General features: G+C 46.4%; 2 protein-coding genes across 2 annotated transcripts; both read left to right on the top strand.

Annotated features, from left to right (window-relative positions):
• Positions 1-1,117: 1,117 nt before the first annotated feature.
• LOC307230820 (inositol hexakisphosphate kinase 2-like) lies at positions 1,118-7,472 on the top strand. Its single transcript, XM_080001264.1, has 5 exons — positions 1,118-1,885; positions 3,712-3,946; positions 4,610-4,794; positions 5,095-5,270; positions 6,063-7,472. Exons 1-5 carry the CDS (start codon positions 1,621-1,623, stop codon positions 6,726-6,728), a joined length of 1,527 nt encoding a protein of 508 aa, XP_079857390.1. The 5' UTR covers positions 1,118-1,620; the 3' UTR covers positions 6,729-7,472.
• Positions 7,473-15,003: 7,531 nt separating this feature from the next.
• On the top strand, positions 15,004-21,010 carry LOC307230823 (protein transport protein Sec61 subunit alpha). Its single transcript, XM_080001268.1, has 12 exons — positions 15,004-15,092; positions 15,927-15,994; positions 16,098-16,163; positions 16,295-16,373; positions 16,797-16,928; positions 17,019-17,128; positions 17,247-17,400; positions 17,502-17,662; positions 18,262-18,459; positions 19,077-19,268; positions 19,421-19,497; positions 19,580-21,010. Exons 1-12 carry the CDS (start codon positions 15,086-15,088, stop codon positions 19,764-19,766), a joined length of 1,431 nt encoding a protein of 476 aa, XP_079857394.1. The 5' UTR covers positions 15,004-15,085; the 3' UTR covers positions 19,767-21,010.
• The last annotated feature ends 19 nt before the right edge of the window (positions 21,011-21,029 follow it).

Here is a 21,029-nt window from a genome sequence, read left to right as displayed (position 1 = left end):
ACTGTATACATGCATGCAAAGAAGCAATCACATCGCATGGTGACGATGGATGAACACAAGCAACAGCATCACTGTATACTGTCGTCATGTAGGAGATGGAATTTGATATATTTTTTTGGCAGTCCACAAGGCATATTTAATTGTTGCCTGCATGGGTCAGTGTGTACCAGCGGCGTGATGTTCTCAATACTGTGTACGTTAACACTTGAAGACTGTTTTTCTCGCTTTAGAAGGAAGGAATTTAAAGGAATTAAATTGGGGGTTTTTTTTTTCTTCAAAGAAAAGGGGTCATTTAAACGTCATTGGGAAATGGGGGCTGCAATTGTTTTGTCCTTTTGTCCTTACATTTATTATACATTATTTATATTATACATTTTAACAATATGCATTTCTTATTTATGATGTAGTTTTCAGCTCAATATGATTTTCGTAGCCCGACTGCAACTGTCAACAGTAAATGCAGCTGCGGGGAATACAACAAAGGCAAGGTTTTAGTCAAGAAAATAACAGAATTGGCTTTGTAGCCACGGTGCAGCCTAAAATGTGTCCCGGTGAGGCAGCGAAGCAGTTGGAAAGGTATCTGGCATCCAACTCTTAACATTTGTACTTTTTCACCATCATGAGCTGTGGGGTTGTTTTCCCACTCAGGCCGCTCTTAGCATGTGCGAGCGCATGACTCGCATTGTAGTTTGTCTCTCGCTGCTTCTTGGTTTGTCTGATCTCCACTACATGTGAGCAAAGGGGCCTGTGTTATTTTATTGTGAATTCTCTTTATTCCCTGTCTTTTTCTATGCAAGGAAAAAAAGTGCAAACTGTTCTGTCAAGTCGTTAAAGCCCTTCTGTCACAAACAGAGAAAAACAGCTGAGTTCAGCTCAGCCCTCCCCCTCTGGTTTTATGTCTTTCTCTGTGTATTTCTCTGTTGCTTTCTCCTCCCCTCCCCCAAGCACCCCATGTCTTTGTTTGCTTGCTCTTTTCCCTCAAAGGGTTACCACCCAACAACCTGCCTCTGCTGCTCCCGATTGGTGGGTTTTGGCTGACGGAGGCGGGCCAAACGTCAGGCTGGCGAGCTTTACCAGTCGCAAGTCAGTGCTGGGCTGTCAGATTGCTTGGAGCTTACAGTGGAGACACAAGCAGGATCTGTCTCTCCCAGCCCTCTCCGCCACTACAGCGCAGAAACGATAGCTTAAAGATTTTCTTTATTTTTCTAAATCCCAAGAGGAAACAAACGTCTCACTCATAAGAACTGCCACCTAAGAAGATAAAAGGGGGAACTAAAAGTCCAACAAATGCTGAGCCTCTCTTCTGTTTCCTTCTTCCTGTCCTGCTTTGTTTTTCCACCAGCAGGATCCCCCCCCGCTGCATAGACCAAACACAGGTCTCCACAGAAGGGATCAGAGCCGCCTACTGCCGTTGGATCCCGTAACAAAAGACAACCAGGACCCATCCTGCTTTCCGTTGCTCCGCAGTCCGCCACCAGGAGAGCATCTTTGTGTGTTTGCGTGCGTGCGTGCCTGAGCGTGCGCGCCCCTTCTCTGCCCAGATACGGCCCCCGCCACGGTGTGAGTGCACACCAGCAAGGAGGCTAATGCACGCGGTAGCGTGGTCGGGGCCAGAGGAGGATGAGTCCGACCGTGGAGGCTCCAGCCCAGGAGGCTGTGGATGCAGAGCAACAGCAGCAACAGCAACAGCAGAAGCAGCTCCAGCATCAGCAGTGTTACACGGAGAAAGGCGTGATGCTTGAGCCGTTCGTGCACCAGGTGGGGGGCCACTCCTGCGTGCTGCGATTCGGGGAGCAGACCATCTGCAAGCCCCTCATCCCCCGCGAGCATCAGTTCTACAAAAGCCTCCCCACCGCAATGAGGAAGTTCACCCCTCAGTACCGAGGTAAGTGAAACTAGGCCTAACCCGACTGACTGCCAGTGCTGTTGCTGCTGTCTGTGGTGGTGGTGGTGGTGGTGTTGTTGTTGTTTTTATTTTTATGCATCTCTTTCTGTCAAGCTTCAGATCACCCCATAATTAATTTTTAGAGAACTGAGGTACAGTAAGCAAAGAAGTCTTTACTTGTGGGATGTTGGCGGGGTCAAGTGTTTTTGTGAGGTGAATCGAGCTGCCTGACTCCATGCAGGTGCCAGCAGCAGCCTGTGTTTTAAAAGACCTCATCCCACGTGAGGGAGCTGTAGCAGTGAGTCCCAGTTTGCGAGGGCATGCGCGAGAAACCCACCTCTGTGGTCTGTCTCTATAGGTGGTCATGGCTGAGACAGAAAAATGCTAAAGTCTGGTAACCAGACAGGTAGGCGCTGGAGGTGGAGCTGTTTTTTCTCTGCCAAGCCCTGAAGTGACGGCCGAGCCAGGTGACGTCCTACCTGTCATCTCAGGCCTTGGCGGCAGGGATCCCACCAGAGACAAAGAGTGCTGAAAGGCACCTGAAGGGACCAATGAACTGGTGGGAATTAAACTCCACCCTAAAGGCCATTGCAATGGTTTACTGAACCAATAGACTGTCCGCCTTCCTGATCTGAATCGAAAGAACTGTCTTCCTGGCCAAGTGCATCGGCTGCTTTCACCCACTGGCTGCCAAGGAGATGAAATGTTGATGGACTGGTGTAACATGTCATCTCTAAACAAATCATCATGCGAGTATATGTGTTATACTCGAGTTGAGGAAATACACAACCCCATTATTTTTTTTGCCATTTCCATTTCCTTAAAAGGTCATGTAGACTATCAGTTATCTGTTGATTATTAGTTATCTGTCTCACATCCGTCCACTTCAAACCACCTCACAGCGCTCTTCCCCCACTCACTGGCAGGCAGGATTCTGCTGCAGGATGAGTCTCCACTTCGTCCCTGACAAATCTGACATTCAGGTTGAGCTTACTGTCTCTTTTCTCAGAGCGTCTTCAAAAACGAGGGTAACAAAAGTCAACTGCAAAGACAAGGACGCAATCTGCTTTCCCCCCTGAATGCTGTGTGGCTCAATATGAGGTGCACTGCATATTAAAGCCACAAGCTGCATGGTCTGGCTCAGCTCAGGAGGTTTTTCTGAAACTCTGCCTTGATATGTACCTTTTGGGAAATTTTGATGTCTGATTCTGCAAGGTGATGCTGTCTTATTTTGGTTGTAATGTTGCTCATGGTGCTGTTTGTCGTGATTCACTTTATTATCTTAAATAAACAGCATCTTCGATTAAATTCTTTATAGCCTCTTGTCGTTCATGCTTGGGCTGGAGTTATTCTGTCCATGATGCATGCTTCCAGCAGTAGACTAGTACAGTAATATAGTTGTTTTGCCATGCTTGCAACATTTGACACAACGAGAGAGGCTATTTATATGCAAATGTAACAGTCTGTCTGTGAGTGTTTACATCCCTCGTCTGTCTGTCTGTCTGTCTGTCTGTCTCTCCCATTAACTCTCATTTTCTCCCCTTCTTGCTCCCTCCCCATTTGTCTCTGTCCACACTATGTTTTCTACATGTTGGGGTCTTGCCGTTCTGACTCAAACTCTTTTATTAAGTACAGAGCGGAAAGCGAGAGACGGACAGACCCGGCACGTTGCATCTCTATATGTTCATCCCCCAGGTGTTAAACTGCCGGTAGAGTTTGTTGTTCACGGAGGAATAAATTCCCCACCTCCCCGACCCATCTGTTTCTTTTAAGTTTCTCTCCGTCCCATTTCCCTGTGTCTCTCACACACTCTCTTTCTCTTCAAGGTGTCGTGTCTGTGAGCTTCGAGGAGGACGAGGAAGGAAACCTGTTCCTCATCGCCTACCCGCTCCACAGTGACCCCGCAGGCGACCTAGAGAACAAGGAGCCCTCGCCTGTCAGTCAACCCAAGAGCAAGATACTGAAGTTGGGCAACAAGACTGTGTCCTCCCCCCGCACCGACAACGACAACTACGTCAAAGAAGGCCGCAGCCGCCACTCCCGAAAGGACAAGGACATGGGGTAAGTGAGAAGGGGGTGGCGATGAAAATTAAGGGGGTGGCGATGAAAATTAAGCCTCTTTGCCATGGTTGGCAAAGAGGCTTTACCAACCATGTTTTCTATGCACCTCAGCATGTACACTAATGCCGTAACATGTTTCACCTGAACCCTCCGTAGCTATACAGTGGGTGAGACTGTAGAGGAGGTTCATGATGGCTTGTCCACAAACGGTCTCATGCAGATAAATGCTGTAGTGGAAGGGCTGAAATTAGGGCCTTGGAATGGCCTTAAGCCCAGGGTGTTGTATAACTTTCATGCATACTTATGCACATACGCACATGCAGCATCCACACGCATAGGCATTGACACAAGCGGATTATTGCTGTAGTAAGCCTGAACATGCGGAGGCCCGGCGGGTAATTGGTGTTGGGGTCCCAGCATAGAACTGGGAGGGATTATTGGTCTGAGGGATGGTGTTGAATGAATGACACACTTTAGCACCCATTCGCTGCCCTCCTTTTTCCACTCTATTAAACAGATAATCGATCAGCACGTGGAGGCATATGCGCTCAGACCAACAGACAAGCAAACGGTGACAGCCACTTGAATGTCACTGTTTTCTTTCTATCCAACCACAGCCTAATGTGCAATGTCCCGCCCCCCCCCCCCCTCCTCCCCCCGCAGCATCCATCAGTTCCAGGAGGAGGTGGAGCTGGAGTGGCTGCAGCAGGCCGAGGTGCTCTACTACCGACTGGAGCGCAGCCAGAGCCACGCCACGCCACAGCTGAAGCACAACCCCTGGAGCCTCAAGTGTCACCAGCAGCACCTGCAGAGAATGAAGGAGAATGCCAAGCTCCACAACCAGTACAGTATCCTTTATGGAGCCTCTCTGGAACTGTGTGCGGGGAGGGCTCAGTAGTTATTTGTCCAACGGCCCCCGTAGCAGGGCGGCCCGTAATCCGTTTCGGTGTCATTTTCCATGGCCTGCAGGGTCTGGTTTCCGAAGCGCCCGCCACGCACGCAGTCGCTGTGACGCGGGCGGATATCGATGACCCACTGCGTAACTCGAGCGGTGGAGGAGGGCGGATCAACGCGGTGTTCCAGGCGTCCCAGGCGTCCGATGTCACACGCGAACTCTCCGAACCCTCCTTGACTCGCTCGTTTCCCAGAATTCATCCTGCTAGAGAACCTGACGTGGCGGCACACCCTCCCATGCGTGCTGGACCTGAAGATGGGGACGCGGCAGCACGGTGACGACGCCACCGAAGAAAAGAAGGCCATGCACATTCGCAAGTGCCAACAGAGCACATCAGCATCCATCGGCGTCCGTCTCTGCGGCATGCAGGTAGGCTCCACTTTGTTATCTGAAGTAACCATGAGATTTTTTCTTGGGGTTTGTCTCAATATGAAATATTAGAGGCCGTTGAGTTTGAAAACATTTGAGTTTTGGTCAAGTACTTGACATTACTATAAAGCACCATAGTATCATAAAGTTAAGTGATTCTCTCCTGTTTTCACTTCAAGAAAGGGGGCAGGGCCGGCTCTTGCCATAGGCGATACCGAGTGGGGGTGCGGAGAGGGAGCGACCGGGGTGCATTTTGCGAACCTGTCTCCCTCTCCGACGGCACCGATGATGCGGGGGAGTGCCCACGATTGGCACGCCAAAACTGTGTTTTTGTTTTCGATGTCGGTTATTTTATTTTAAGTCTTCGTATGGAACGAAACTGTACGTAATGGGGACACTTTCTCCGTGGCTCTCTCGCCGATCACCCCCTCTCCATGCGTTATGTGCAGAAAATAATTTTAACAGGTCTGCGAGTCGTGCCTCTGTTGTCCGTGCCTCGTCCCCACACTGTATTTAGTTGTTTTATCTGGAGGAACGGGGCACGGCGATCGGGGCGCGCGTTAAATACGTGGACGATTCACACACAATTCGCACAATCAGACACGCAAAATGTATTGATGTGTTGAGAAACACTGAATGTGATGAGCCTCCCTTCTCGAACATGGGTATGTGGTAGATATGTATTTGTACATATGGCGGATGTGATTCAAGCTAAACTGGTTGAAGACTGTCGCTCTACTGTATAGCACAGCGGTTTCTGACCATTCACCCCCCCCCCCAATCCCATCCCAGGTGTACCAGTCAGACTCCGGCCAGCTCATGTTCCTGGACAAGTACTACGGTCGCAAGCTCAGCCTGCCGGGTTTCAAGCAGGCCTTGTTCCAGTTCTTCCACAACGGCCGGCGCCTGCGCCACGAGCTCCTCTCTCCGGTGCTGCTCAGGCTGCAGGAGATGCAGGCGGCGCTGGAGGCCTGCGAGTCGTACCGCTTCTACTCCAGCTCCCTACTCATCATCTACGATGGAGACCCCCACCACATGCCCACCCACCGGCGCACCGAGGACGGCCTCTCCGAGGAAGAGGAGGAGGAGGATGATGAAGGGGAGTCTGAGGAGCTTCTGCAGGAGAATGAGGACAACGATGATGATGACGATGACGATGACGAAGATGAAGACGACGAAGAGGGAGTAGCTGGGGCACTGGGCTTTCCCCACAGCCCTTCCAAGCCGAGTGGGAGCAGCAGCACCAGCGGTAGACCGGCAGTCAGATGCGGGCGGGCGGGCGGCTCGGACCAACGCTGCGCCGCCGTGGACGTCAGGATGATCGACTTTGCCCACACCACCTGCCGCCACTACGGGGAGGACAGCGTGGTGCACGAGGGCCAGGACAGCGGCTACATCTTTGGACTCCAGAACCTGATCACCATCATCTCCCAACTGGAGAAGCACAGCACTGACTAACACACACACACACACACACACACACACACACACACACACACACACACACACACACACACAAAGACCGATGCACAGCTGAACACTTTTTACGTTTTATTGGAATACAGCGGTAATGCTAGGCGATCAGAACTTTTCCTTCCTTTGTTTGGGACGCAGAGCGCCTGCAGTGGGGAGAACGATCTACTCCTGTTTTAAACTTTTAACGCGTTAACTTGGTTTATTGCTTTTTCGAGAACCCGTGTCGGATTGCAGAGAGCAGCTTCAAAGCGGCAAGACGGTTCAGCATGGTGCCCCCCCCCCCCCCCCATCCCATCCCCTCCCCTCCTCTTGTCTCATTCCAAAGAAAAGCAAAAGCATATTTTTTGCACCTGCGCTCAGGCACGGCCCACAGTGCCCGTCGTGCACATTTAGTTTGTGTGAAGATATTTGAAGGGAAGAAGTCCTCCGTTCTCAATGTCCTTCGCCCCCCTGCCCCCTCCCATTTCCTGTTTTCCTCCACATAGAGACTATATTCATATAGGTGTCAGAGACAGATTATATTTATGTATCGACTTGTTTCTTAAGATAACCTGCAAGGAAAAAACAAAATAAAAAGAATCTGAATGGAGAATTACTACATTCCATGTTAATAATGTTACAATAATGATATTAATGAATATTGTTATTTGACATGTCGGGATACCTCTATCTTGTATGTCTATGTTGTCCACAGTTTGTCGGAGGAGAAATAAAGAGTTGGTTTGTGTTAAACCGTCTCTCTTCCCTCGTTTGTTCCGTAAGGTGTAAAGTGCAGAAACATAAGACGAGTCCCAGCTGAACTGATGTGAACCCAAATGGGCAGCAAAACAAATTTGATAGGAGTGTAATTTACATGAGATGCATGGGTGTGTGTGTGTGACATGGAGGGAGCAGCCAAATAACTGCGCTAGACTCCCAGCACGAGTGCCAGCTCTCGATGAAAGATTAATTTCTCCACTCCCAACACCTGCTGAGCCGAAAAATAACTGGAGCACCAGCCAAGCCGGCGGTAACCTGTAGTTATAAAACTGTTGCTATCTGGTGTAATGGGTAACAAAATGTTTATTTAAGATAGTGATGGATATGTTTTCAGCTTAACGCTGGTGGAGATGACCTACACTGTTATCCAACCATAGTGATCTGATCTGGACAGGTTTTTAAACTGGGACTGACCATCTGGGGTCACGCCTGCGGAGATAATCCTTTCAAATCCTTACGTTATTTGGCCAGGCCAGTAAAAAAAGAAAAAATCTATCGAAATTCTGTCATGTCCTTCAAAATATCAGTTCTCTGTCATCACAGAAATAGCTTGATTTCTGACTGCTAGGAAATTATGTCAGTTCAATCTCTCATTCATGTTCATTTAAATTCACCCAAGCACTTCCAATTGGTCACTAAGGCTGTGGTTCATTTTAATATAGATATAGATATTAGATATTTAATATAGATATATAATAAAGACCAAAATTAAAGAATTTTGCTTGGACTGTGTTCGTAGATAGATATTTCATTAATCTCTAAAGGGAAATGACATTGAAACAGCAGCACACATAACAATAGGTGGTAATAATGTAATAACCTTTTGTTAATAATGGGTAAATACAGAGAACTTATATAATTCGGAGGAATTAATGCAAATATACAAAAGAAACCTTTTTTTCGAATTAAAATGAAAAAAACAAATTGGCAAAATACAAAAGAAAAATTTATAAAATGATGAAGAAAATGCAATATATACAATAAACCTAAAAACCTACAATAAACAATAAAGAGTAAAAAAAATATTTTCACAATTATTTATAAACAAATTATTTATTGTAAATTATTTATTAACAATTTAGTGATTGGTCACATCCCCGTGTTTTTAATGGTGTCACTAAATAATGACAATCAAAATAGCCACGGCTGTAATTACCTGGGCTTTGGCAGTGGTGGTGATGGTGGTTGGATGGAGTGCAGATCACACGCGCTGTGTGACTCACCAGCTAACCCATATAGACCACTCCACTCCGCCTCCCTCACCTCGCCAGGTTTGTCGACCCTGAGAGCGGCTGTGGAGTCGACAAAGCAGAAGATGTTTTCCTGGGGAATGAGCGCAGGATAGATAGATCGATGGGATGAGGGGATGGATGGAAGAGGGATGATAAGCTGTCAGTGGGCTCTGCAGTAGATAAGTACGTCTCCTTCCCAGCATCCGATTGATGCTGCTCTGTCATTAGGGCTTTTATCTTCTGCCTGCCGCTACTGTTTGTGTGTATATATGTGTGTTTGTTTACTTAGTCTGCAAATTTAAAAAGTATGACAGTATTCCATTACTATTTCATCCATAATATATATTCATAATAGTCCAGTATTCCGTTTAATTTGCCTTACATTTTTCCAGATAGACAGACAGATAGACAGATAGACAGACAGATCGATAGATAGATAGATAGATAGATAGATAGATAGATAGATTATCCACAAAAGGAAATTGTATTTGTCTCAGCAGCTCACATCAAAACAGTAGACAAAATAATAATAAAGCATTCACAATAAAAATAAAAATATATAAAAGAAAAAGCAATATATGAAAAAATTGCAAAATATTCAATAAGATGTAACCTAACACTCAACTTGGCAAACCAGAAAGACAACATAACACATTGTGCAGTAAAGGACAGCGCAGCACACAAGAAGGATCAGATTTCATATTTCAGTTCGAGGAAGAGATATATATTGAGCAAAAGGGGGAATAAAAGAGTCAAATGAATGTCAGACATGGACCCTCCAAACGGCCCGAGGTGTTCGCCAGTCCGGAGCGGGGGCAGGCTGTCGAACTGAGCTCCTCATTACCATAGTGAACAACCAGAGGCACGCAGGCCAACGTTAGACCGGCTTTTCAATTCAACTTCTCGCCGAAAGGTCATGGTTGAGGGCCTTGTAGTCCATGGGCATGGCCGTGGCTCCTGCCCGACGGTTCTTTATTACACATCACCGCGCCTAGATTGGATTACTTGGGGATTGCCGCGCGTTAGGTTTGAAAAACAACCAACGAAATAAACAATGGACGTAGGCGACTCCGTTGGCAGAAGTGGACCTTTAGCCCGCAGACTGGCGTGGGTTCAGGAAAGCACAAGGACGGTGTAGCAGCTCCGTTGTTGTCGAGAAGACGGCGCTGAGGAAAAAAAAGCGGTCGCGCCGCCGCGGTCGGGGATCAAAATGTGTGCGTTCCATACCGTGTCGTTGTGCACATCCAACATGCACCCCCTGTGCGTCACCACTCCCACCTTCCAAACTTCTCCGCCCGGAGAGCTGTGAGCTGTATATGTGAGTCATTCCATGGAAGGAGTGCCATTTGTGTCCACAACATTTGATGAAGTCCATAAAACAAGCATAATCTTTCCACCCCGTCGCTGAAAATAGACAGAGAAAAAGTTTTCATATAAATTCTTTGTGATATTTCTGAAAAAAATGTGCGATTGACTGTTATTTACTGTTAATTATTACCTCACGAATTTAGCCCTGAGTATATTTTTATGAAAGAGTATATTATTATGAAAACATAGGATTCTTTTGTGCCTGTGGTGGGAAAAAAAAACAACGTTTTTTGGGAAGTTGAACATGTTTATTAAACTAGGAAAAAATGGATTCTTTGTTATTAAAAATTCTGAAAATAGAAAGGCCAAATGGCACCCATCTCACGGAATGACTCGTCTGGGCTGAACTGAATATGTCTCGTAGTTATTGTTGTTGCCAAGCTCACAGTCGATGCCCCCGGCTCGCTCTTCAAAACCATCTGTGCGCTAGTGGCAGAAGGGCCCATTGACTGACTCATAGTCACACGCACACGACGCCTGGACGGCACTGGGAGCGGCTTGGCGTATATTTAGACTGACTACAAAATAAGAAAAGATGTTCTGACTCAAGGAGAAGGGACGCAAATTAGAAGTGCACCGCCGTGGCCGTGCGTCTACTTGTCCACGTATCGCATTCCCACAACTCGGGCGGTCGGCAAAGCCGTGCACATTGCTATGGGTGCGATTCTGTGGGAATCATTAGGTTTGGGTTTTTTTGGGGGGGTTTTTTCTCGGTCAGCGAGGTCAGAGAGATTTGAGGTTATGTCGTGTCAAAGGTTTTGGCATCGAGCCAAAGTGATTGGGCGCCGTGAACAACATGCCACATGCAAAAAAAACAAAAACCCCTGCTGGTCCTCCTAATGTTTTGTAACTGTCCCAGCCCCAGCCGTGCCTTTCTGTCCCCTGGTCTCCTCATGTCTCTCCTCCCTTTCCCTCTTGTATTTAGTATGTCCATGTCTCTCACTGCCGGTGGGGTGCGGGCGTGGCTCCTGGCTCCAGGCCTGGCTGGCACAGCTGCTCCTCATCACACTCATCGCCACTTGCCTGCCTGCCCACACTGCGACCCCCGCGCCTTCAGCCTGCCCGCCTGGCGCCCCCAACGACCCGCCTGCCCTTTATTCCATTCCCACGTCAAAAACCTTCCGTATTTCCCCCGGGGTGTGTGCTGCGTCTGGGTGCTGCCCGCCTCGTTCATCACAGTAACAGTGTTTTACCTCACTGAGAAGAGGTAAATGAAAGATAAGCAATGACGAGTTACGAGTTATTATTTGAACCATAGTAGTGGCAACGTGGCAGATTTGGGCAGTTTGACGACCTAAAGCCTGAAAACAAAACAGACTCCAAAATGGACTTGAATGACACCCACGGCCAGCGGCGGCGCTGGGCAGGGGCAGGCTCAGCCCACCCAAACGTGTGTCTTGCGCCACCCAATCAAATGTCTCAGCGCCTCCCTGTCACTACAAACAAAGCAAATAAAAACTGTTTTAATTGTAGATGTGCACTATGTATTTTCCTTCACTTCTCCATTGAATCAAACACAAAAGCCCTGTGCGTAACGGAGACTTTCTCAGTCACTCTCTTAACCCCCCAATCCCCGCCCCCCCAATCAGCTTATTCCGCCAAGTACATTTACATATATTTACATATATTCATACACTATGAATTTGCTACTATGCACACTCTAACAGGGACATTTTTAAATCTATTTTAAGTGACGTTATAAGTAATAAAATCACGATGCATTGTAATTATTCAAAATAAGACATGTACCGCTTTGATACAGGTTTCATATGAGCTCACTCTCAGGTTCACGTTTCCCAATTCCAGAATAATCCCGACACAGAGAGCAGTGGGAGCTGCAACTCTGCTCTGAAAGAAGACGTCACTTTTGGAGCACGAATGGATGATAAGCGAGGACCCGTGTTATTTCACGGTAAGGGGGCGTGGCCATTGCGAACGCTAATGTAGTTAATACTGACAACGCGGAAAGAGACTGAGACTGAGAACGGTGATGAAACGAGATGTATATAGTGTATATAGTATATAAAGTATATATAGTGTATATAGTCTATATAGTGCATATAGTATATATAGTGTATATAGTGTATATAGTGTATAGGGGTGATGCTTGATGAGGTGCTTAACGCTGGGACGCCCCGCACCCAGCGCACACGCAGCGGTATTGTACGCAGCGTACAATACACACTGGTCAGAGAGCTGGTCGTAAGTTGGAACGGTCGTTTAACAGGTTGTTAAGTGAGGAGTACCTGTCTCTTAAATTTGACTGATAATTGTATTGTGGCGGTTGCTTGCCACACGCAACCCGAGTGGCATTTTCAGGGCCCTCCAACACAGAGACACCGGCAATTGGGTTGAATGGTATCAGTTGATTGTAGGGGCAAGGTGGAACAAGCCCGGAGCAGATGGAAAACATGTCATGTAGAGGGTTCCTCCCGTGTGTGTGGGGGTGGGGGTTTTACCTGTTGCTCGTGGATTGGTCTAATGAGCAACAGGTGTACAGCCACTCTGGTCCTGGGCCCAATTATCCAGAGCAATGACAGGTGTGACTGCTCAATCCACACCACCCCCACACCACATGTATATTTTATTAATCTTTGTAAATTCAAAATAATTCGATTTTTAGATATTTTATTTTATTGATCTTTTATTTGTTTTTTTTTCATTCTAGAAATAAAACTCATACTCAACATATTATGAAATGATGTAACTGAATCTAAAGATCGTTGAAAATACTCATAATATAAATTCTGTGTGGTGCTGGTGTCGTGCCGTTTTTGGTGTCTGTTCAGCTTGAGCCAGCAGGGGACCGAACGCTGAGGATTTGAGGCGACAAACAGACGCTTCGAACAGTGCAACCGATCTGCGGCTCCGTCTTTCTGGTCCCCGACAGTGGGCGGTCCAGGGTCATATAGGGGTCAGTCTGCCGTTGGACGCAGCTTGTTGTTGTTGTTGTCGCAGCCTGATACACTACATGGCCAAAAGTCTAAGGACACCTGAACACCACACTCATGATTCACCACGGCCCCCTCGCAGCAGGAAGGTCCTGGGTTTAATTGCCACCCGGGGTTATCTCCCGATTAGGGTCCTCTCTGTGTGGAGTTTGCATGACAATGTTTACATAATGGAAGGTTGGGGTGCTCTTCTCCCTCATGAACTCTCCAATAAAGTCATGCACGGGTACAGGCTTGAGGGAGAGGAAGCATGACCACGATACGAAAAATTAATGAGCATCGTGACATTTAACTTTGATTTTGGCATATTAAAAGACCATATGCCGCAAACATACAGTATCTATCAAATGCAGAATGTTTTGGGTTTTTTCTCCCCACAGCTGTTAAAATCACAATAATAGTGAATAAAAAAATAAATCTGCACATTGGAAATGACTGATATGCCACAGTCAACACGAGGCTTAAGAGATTCGAGGCAGGACACTCGTGGAGCTGTGAGAAGGAGAAGCTGTCTGATGTTTGCAGTTTCTTCTTCGAATGGCGTCAGCTCACGATTCATCGGTTATTATGCAACCAAGCGGACGACAAATATCTCTTTATCCACAGGGAGATGGGTTGGTTCTCAGCTGTCCACTTCTGTTCTTAAACATCTGATTGTTTGTGTGTGTGTGTGTGTGTGTGTGTGTGTGTGTGTGTGTGTGTGTGTGTGTGTGTGTGAATCAGAATCAGAATCAGGATGACTTTAGCCGGCTGCACTTGTCGTGGTGAATGTTGCTGCGTGTCTACAGTCGACTAGACATAGAAAAAGCTCGACAGTCTGAGAAAAATAGTAATAAGATAAAATAGGATCAGAAGTACATTAAAAAAAAAGTAATAAATAAATCAAATAGAAATTTGCCAAATATACACGAATAGCTGAAAAAAAAAGGCTAAACAAGAATAGTCTATATATAAAATATATACAGAACGTACATAATTGTTGATGTTGATGTTGAAATATTCTCACCACATAATTGTTTTACTGGAGCGTGGCACGCAAAAAGCAGCGCCTCCACGCACTGGCTGCGACTGCGCCACACTGACCCCTGGTGGCAGAGAGTGAACCCTACACGAGACAAAAAGGAGACATGGCGTCAAAATGTCACGGTTTGGGGAAAAGTGTTTTGATGGATTTCAAGTGTTCATTGAAAGCGCCGCATGCTATGAAAACGAATAGAATGGAAAGGAGTTCAACTGAGCAGGTTCTTACATCGTTTGAATAACCGCACCGTCTGCAGCTCGGTCCCTATTTTAAACTGCTGCGCCGCCTTTTCTGCAATATGACAATTTAACGCTTGAGTATTCTCTGAAGCGACATCCCGAACGTACTCTACGCACACTGATGACGAGGCGGATAGACAGATTGAAAGAAAATCTAAATGACAATCAACATGAAAATCAACATGATATTCAACATGATATTCAACATGATATTCAACATGATATTCAACATGATATTCAACATGATATTCAACATGATATTCAACATGATATTCAACATGACATTCAACGGCTTTGTGTGTTTCCACAAAACAACACGCAGGACCGTGCTGCGTTCCGCGAAACTCAGAAATACCCTCCCACATACTTGGGGGGAAAAGTATGAGGGAATGTCCGTTGCAAGTCGAAGAGTCGTTATCGCTCAGTACGTTCAACTCCCGTGCAGAAGCGGACGATTATAGAGTTCGCGAGTTTGCCACACAAACACGGGTGTGCTGCGGAGCGTACGGACGCCATAAAACACATTTTGCCTGGACAACGCGGGTTTTTCCGATATTCCGAGTATTACGTGGACGCCGCATAGGGCCAGGGAAAACACGGCAACTGCGCCCACGCAGCGCTCCCTGTCGGCGGTGGCGCGCACTGCAGCCCGGAGCCCTGACGTGTAGTAGCGGCTCCACTGGTGACGTGTCTCTCTCTTTCCCTGCGGAGCGGCTGGAAGCTGCCACACGGACCGTGCTGAGACACCGGGAAACGGCCAAAGGACACCATGGGGAGTGAGTGACTGCCTTAAACTTGTACACGGCCACTGGGAGCTATTTGATGGAATCGTATCTCATATTGGGCAAAAGCCGCATTTATCCCCCGTTTGCATCCTGCCCCACTTCAGCTAGTTGTAGGTAGCCACTAGCGTTAGCCACTCGCTTTAGCTATTGCTAAGTTTTCTCCAGCGTTATCTACCAAGGTTTGCCTAACAAGTTAAGTAAAGCAGTAAGTTGTTATCATTTGATGTACTTTCCAGTTAACTTAAATAGACTAATACCTGCTGGCTGCCGACCTGTTTGCGCAGCAGCTAGCCCATTGCCTCCAGTTAGCGACACAAGCTAACGTCAACTGTGCTACCTTTTTAAAATCCACGTTTTATTCCCCTTTAAACTAGAGCTGCCACGGCGATTACGGAGCGATTGGTCGCGATTATCGATCACTGGATCTCGTTGTACAATCGCCAGACTAAAATTTGCAAAAAACCCCTTAAACGCATTCATCCAATCCCTCACTGTCGAAGTCAATTTCCGTGATTGATTGCGCTACCGAGAGTCAGTTATATCACGTGGGGGATGTTTGGGTGATTGTCGGCGATGTTCGTCGAGCTTCTAAACGGTTCAGGTGGATACATGTGCAGTGTTCTGGCCCATCATCGTCCTGTTCCAGCCTGCCTGCAGCTTCTCTGCCAGATGTTTGGTTGAGTAGTACTGTATGTGATGACGTAGACTCCAGACGCCACCGTTTGACCGTCACAAGGGGCATGCCGTCCGTGTCTATTTTTACGTTTCTATTTCTGCGCGCAACAATGTTTGGGTCGATCTGAACGTGTGAACTTCTCTCTGTAGTCAAATTTTTGGAAGTCATCAAGCCGTTCTGTGCGGTCCTGCCTGAGATCCAGAAACCTGAGAGAAAGGTAGGTTGGACCGGGTGATTTGAAGGTTATCTAAATCTCAGTCTCATAGAAATCCGAATTGAAAATGTGACTCTTATCTTTTCCTCCTTTTGTGTCCTTAAAGATTCAGTTCAGAGAAAAAGTACTATGGACCGCCATCACGCTCTTCATTTTTCTTGTCTGCTGTCAGGTTAGTATCTTAAAAACATCAAGGCTCAATTAGCAATGTTGCTTAATGTTGTTCCCTCAAATACAGCCAAAAATAACGAAATGCAAGGGGTGCTTGTTATTTTACGTATTGTCTTGTTTTCTGTCACGCAGATTCCACTTTTTGGAATCATGTCATCAGATTCAGCAGATCCCTTCTACTGGATGAGAGTCATCCTGGCTTCCAACAGAGGTGATTTACTGAGAGAAGTTGAAATACTGTCTCCTTGGATCCTCTTGTAGCTGAATAGGAAATATGTTTTTGTTTTTTTTCATCATGGATCTCAGTTTGTCTATCATGTGTATTTCTTGAGCGCCGTATTCTATTTGTCTTTGAGCATTACTCTGATTACAGTGATGTGATTGGTTACCTGTGGATAGCCACTCCCTAGAAGAGTGCTTCTCCTTTTTCCGCACTGAACCCTTTCTTTGTTCTCTTATAAAAAAAAATAATTGTAGGTTAAGACAGTTTCTCTTGAAATGGGTACGCAAACAGCGCTCCCATGTGATCCCTTATCAAAAGTGCTAATGGTGCCAGGTCGAGATTAATTGTTTCGGTGGCGATGTATTCCCGTTTTCCAGATAGTGACGCCATTTCTTGTTTTGTTTTTTTAAGGTACTTTGATGGAGCTGGGTATCTCGCCAATCGTCACCTCGGGCCTCATCATGCAACTGCTGGCTGGAGCTAAGATCATCGAGGTGGGGGACACCCCGAAGGACAGAGCCCTCTTCAACGGAGCACAGAAGTGTAGGTCACCTACCCTGCCACAGTCCAAAAACCCTTCAAAGCCCCCTCTCTTACGATGCACGATTTAATATTTCTTTCCACTTTTCATAGTGTTTGGAATGATCATCACCATCGGACAGGCCATTGTCTACGTAATGACTGGCATGTATGGAGACCCTTCAGAGATGGGGGCCGGGATTTGCTTGCTCATCATCATCCAGGTAAATCAACTCCTCCTCCGCCGCCGTCTTCCGATGCAGTTTAAAGCTGTTCAGCGTGCCTGAAGAGGAAAGCGTATTAAACGGGTCTCGATGCCGGGCTTCCCGCCTCCCTCTGCAGCTCTTCGTGGCGGGTCTGATCGTGCTGCTGCTTGACGAGCTGCTCCAGAAGGGCTACGGTCTGGGCTCCGGGATCTCCCTCTTCATCGCCACGAACATCTGCGAGACCATCGTGTGGAAGGCCTTCAGCCCGACCACCGTCAACACCGGAAGAGGTGCGAGCAGCGGACCGCAGATGGAGGAAGGGGAGCGGCCACTCTCATCGCACCAGGAAAGCCTGTATTTAATTCCGGGCGTTTTGCTTTGTGCATTTTAGGCACGGAGTTTGAGGGAGCCATCATCGCTCTGTTCCACTTACTCGCCACCCGCACGGACAAGGTGCGCGCCTTGAGAGAGGCCTTCTACCGACAGAACCTGCCCAACCTCATGAACCTTATCGCCACCGTCTTCGTCTTCGCTGTGGTCATATACTTCCAGGTTAGTGGACACCAACATCTGGATTTATTTCACATCAATGGTTCCAGCATTCTGTATATATTTGGTAAGGCCAGAGCAACATTATTTTACTTCAACCTGAAATGTTCTCACTTGGTAGAATTTACTGGAGCTTTCACAACCACGACATAATTGTCTGACCGCAATTATTTTATTATTCTTTTTCTGAAATCGTTAGAATCCACAATCATGTTTCTGTGCATTTTTAAGGGTTATTTTGAACCAATTATTTAAAATAAATGTTATTTGTATGACAATTAATTGTCAACTAAAATTTCATGATTGTAACTGCCGATCACTTTTAGAGCAATCGTCAGTATGAAACTGTGGAGCAATTATTAACGACGAAGCTTTTTGCATACTGGTACTCGAGCAGGGTACTAGCTTTGCAGGTTTCTTGAAGTATTGGACTTCTTTTAAAAACTAACAAATGAACGGGTGAAAATTTATGACATGGTAGATTTTTGGGGGGGGAGTGCACTACTTTTAGACATACTAGGCCAATTATCAGAAGAATTGATATGGAAGGTGTTGTGTTGATCAGAAAAACCAACAGTCTGCTTGGTCGGTTCGCTCTCCAGGGCTTCAGGGTGGACCTGCCCATCAAGTCTGCCCGCTACCGTGGCCAGTACAACACCTACCCCATCAAGCTGTTCTACACCTCCAATATCCCCATCATCCTGCAGTCCGCCCTGGTCTCCAACCTCTACGTCATCTCCCAGATGCTCTCCACGCGCTTCAGTGGCAACTTCCTGGTCAACCTGCTGGGAACCTGGTCTGTAAGTATGCCTTCGACACATCCAGCACCAAAGTCACTAATACAGCCTAACACAGCACTCAAGTGCTTCTACTCAAGTGCAGTGCTCGAGTACAGCTTCTGAGGTATTTGTGTCGGAGTCATTCCATTTATGATTACTTTGTGTTTTAATCTGAGCAGTCTTTTTAATCTCATAAAATGTTGTTAATTTTTGCCAAAATGACCATTTTGGTTTTCATACAACCAAAGTACTCTTACTTTTAATTCAGGTCTACAATTTGTTATTAATTACTATTATGAGTAATGAAATACTTCACTAATTGAGTAGAATGTTGAATTGGGACTTTTACCAGAGTACTGTGTTAAAATTATTGTGCTTATAATTATGCAGCCTAGTTCTGTTTATTGGCAAACTAACACAAAAAGAAGCATAAGTAGTCTGGGGGTTTTTTTTTCCACCCGACGTGTGTGTGCGCGTGGGTGCGTGGGTGCGTGCGTGTGTGTGTGTGTGTGTGTGTGCGTGTGTGTCAGACAATTTAAAATGGAAATTGTCAAATACATCTCTCTGAACCATGCGCTATTTAGCCGCAGTGTGCGCGCACCTCAATTTGAGCCTAACAAAAGCGACTGTGTGTCCAGGACGCCACCAGTGGCGGACCGGCCCGTGCCTACCCAGTGGGCGGCCTGTGTTACTACCTTTCCCCCCCGGAGTCGTTCGGTTCCGTCCTGGACGACCCGGTCCATGCCGCCATCTACATCGTCTTCATGCTGGGCTCCTGCGCCTTCTTCTCAAAGACCTGGATTGAGGTCTCCGGGTCCTCTGCTAAAGACGTGAGTCTGGCCTTTCCCCGTTTCCTAATTTTTACACTATTTGCGGTGTGACCATGACGAGTGAGGGTCTGGGTGAACCAAATATGGATATAACGATATAGCCCCTGCTAAATCCTTCTCCCCGAGTAATACTTAAAATGTGTGCATCCCAGGTGGCTAAGCAGCTAAAGGAGCAGCAGATGGTTATGAGGGGCCACAGAGAGACCTCCATGGTGCACGAGCTGAACAGGTGAGAAGGCCACTTGACACGTTAATACCGAATCTCTTTAGGTTGTTGTTTGTTGACTGTTCTTTCTGTTCTCCTGCTGCAGGTACATCCCCACAGCAGCTGCCTTCGGCGGCCTGTGCATAGGTGGGCTGTCCGTCATGGCAGACTTCCTCGGTGCCATTGGGTCTGGCACTGGAATCCTCTTGGCTGTGACCATCATCTACCAGTACTTTGAGATCTTTGTCAAAGAGCAGAGCGAAGTGGGAAGCATGGGAGCGCTGCTGTTCTAGAAAGTTTCCAGCTTCCCAAACACACATCCAGACACAGCATCTCTTTCTACATTTTCTCCCCATTAGTTTTGTTTTATTTTGCATTTTACCAAATGCGCACAATCAAAACATTTTGCAACAGGGATTTTTTCCCTATTCCCCGGAGAGTTTGGATTGGCGTTTTGTCCCAAGATTCAGCATTCGTATTGCGTTTTCTCTGTCCCATTTTCAGAAGTAGTAAACCGTCTCTTCCTAAGGCCACACACCTTCCCTCTGGTCATCCCTGCTGAAGAATGCCTAAAAGCACATACGTGTGAGGTTCTGTCCGTGTCTGTCGCCGGGCGTTGTTCACTGCAGTTTTTCAAACAAAACACTCAGACTACGATGACGTGTGAACCGAGGAGGCTTGTTCACAACACAAAAGCACTGACGTTGGACACTTGGAAGAGTCAAAAGAAAGCCATGTCACCAGAAGGCCATGCTCGAGGTTTTTATGGGCCATATGCAAGGTGTGCCGAGTAGAGTTCAAATTTACTCATTTAGCATGTATGATATGGCTCCAGCAAATCTCCACACATGCTCGTCATTTTATTTTACCCTCATCTTTCTATGTTTTAAAATGGACTATGTTTATATTCACGCTGGTCTTAACAGGGGCACAATGCTTTTAAGCTGTCTCTGGGTCTTAAAAGGATGTTTGTCTTTGTCATCATACTCTTATATCCTGACCGAGTGGCAGCACATTACTGCCCGGACGTGGTTAGCTGAGAGGGGGGGGGGGGGGGGTTGGTAGGGATGAAAATGGGTTGAAAAATTTTTTTTTGTTTGTTTTTACTTTCTGTACCAGACTTAATTGTGTTATAAAAAAAAAAAAGGTTTTTTTTCAACACATTTGGACATTGTGTCGTTATTCATTGTGTCTTTATTCATGCAGTGGTGTTCGACCTTGTATGGGTTAGGATCTTTGGATATGACTGGAATTTATTTATCCAATATGTGTCTCTACTTTTGTTCCAGATACTAACTCGTAAGTCAGTTTTGAAATGATAACATAGCTGAACATGTCAGACCTGTCACCCCTTTTTTATTGGTCGTCTTAAGAGATACAGCATCAGAAATAAAGGAATGGAAAATAGCCGCGTAAAGTATATTCTTGACTAATAAAATCTTACATTAAGCCACATGTTCAGGTTGGAGTTATACAACATTCTACAAGTGACGTGCTTTTACTTCTCACTTGAATGAGAAGACTTTCATCTGAGAAACCAGAATAAAAAAAAACAA

Source organism: Zeus faber, assembly GCF_960531495.2.
Source record: "Zeus faber genome assembly, chromosome: 5".
Lineage (NCBI taxonomy): Eukaryota > Metazoa > Chordata > Actinopteri > Zeiformes > Zeidae > Zeus > Zeus faber.
This window is presented reverse-complemented; position numbering and strand designations above follow the sequence as displayed.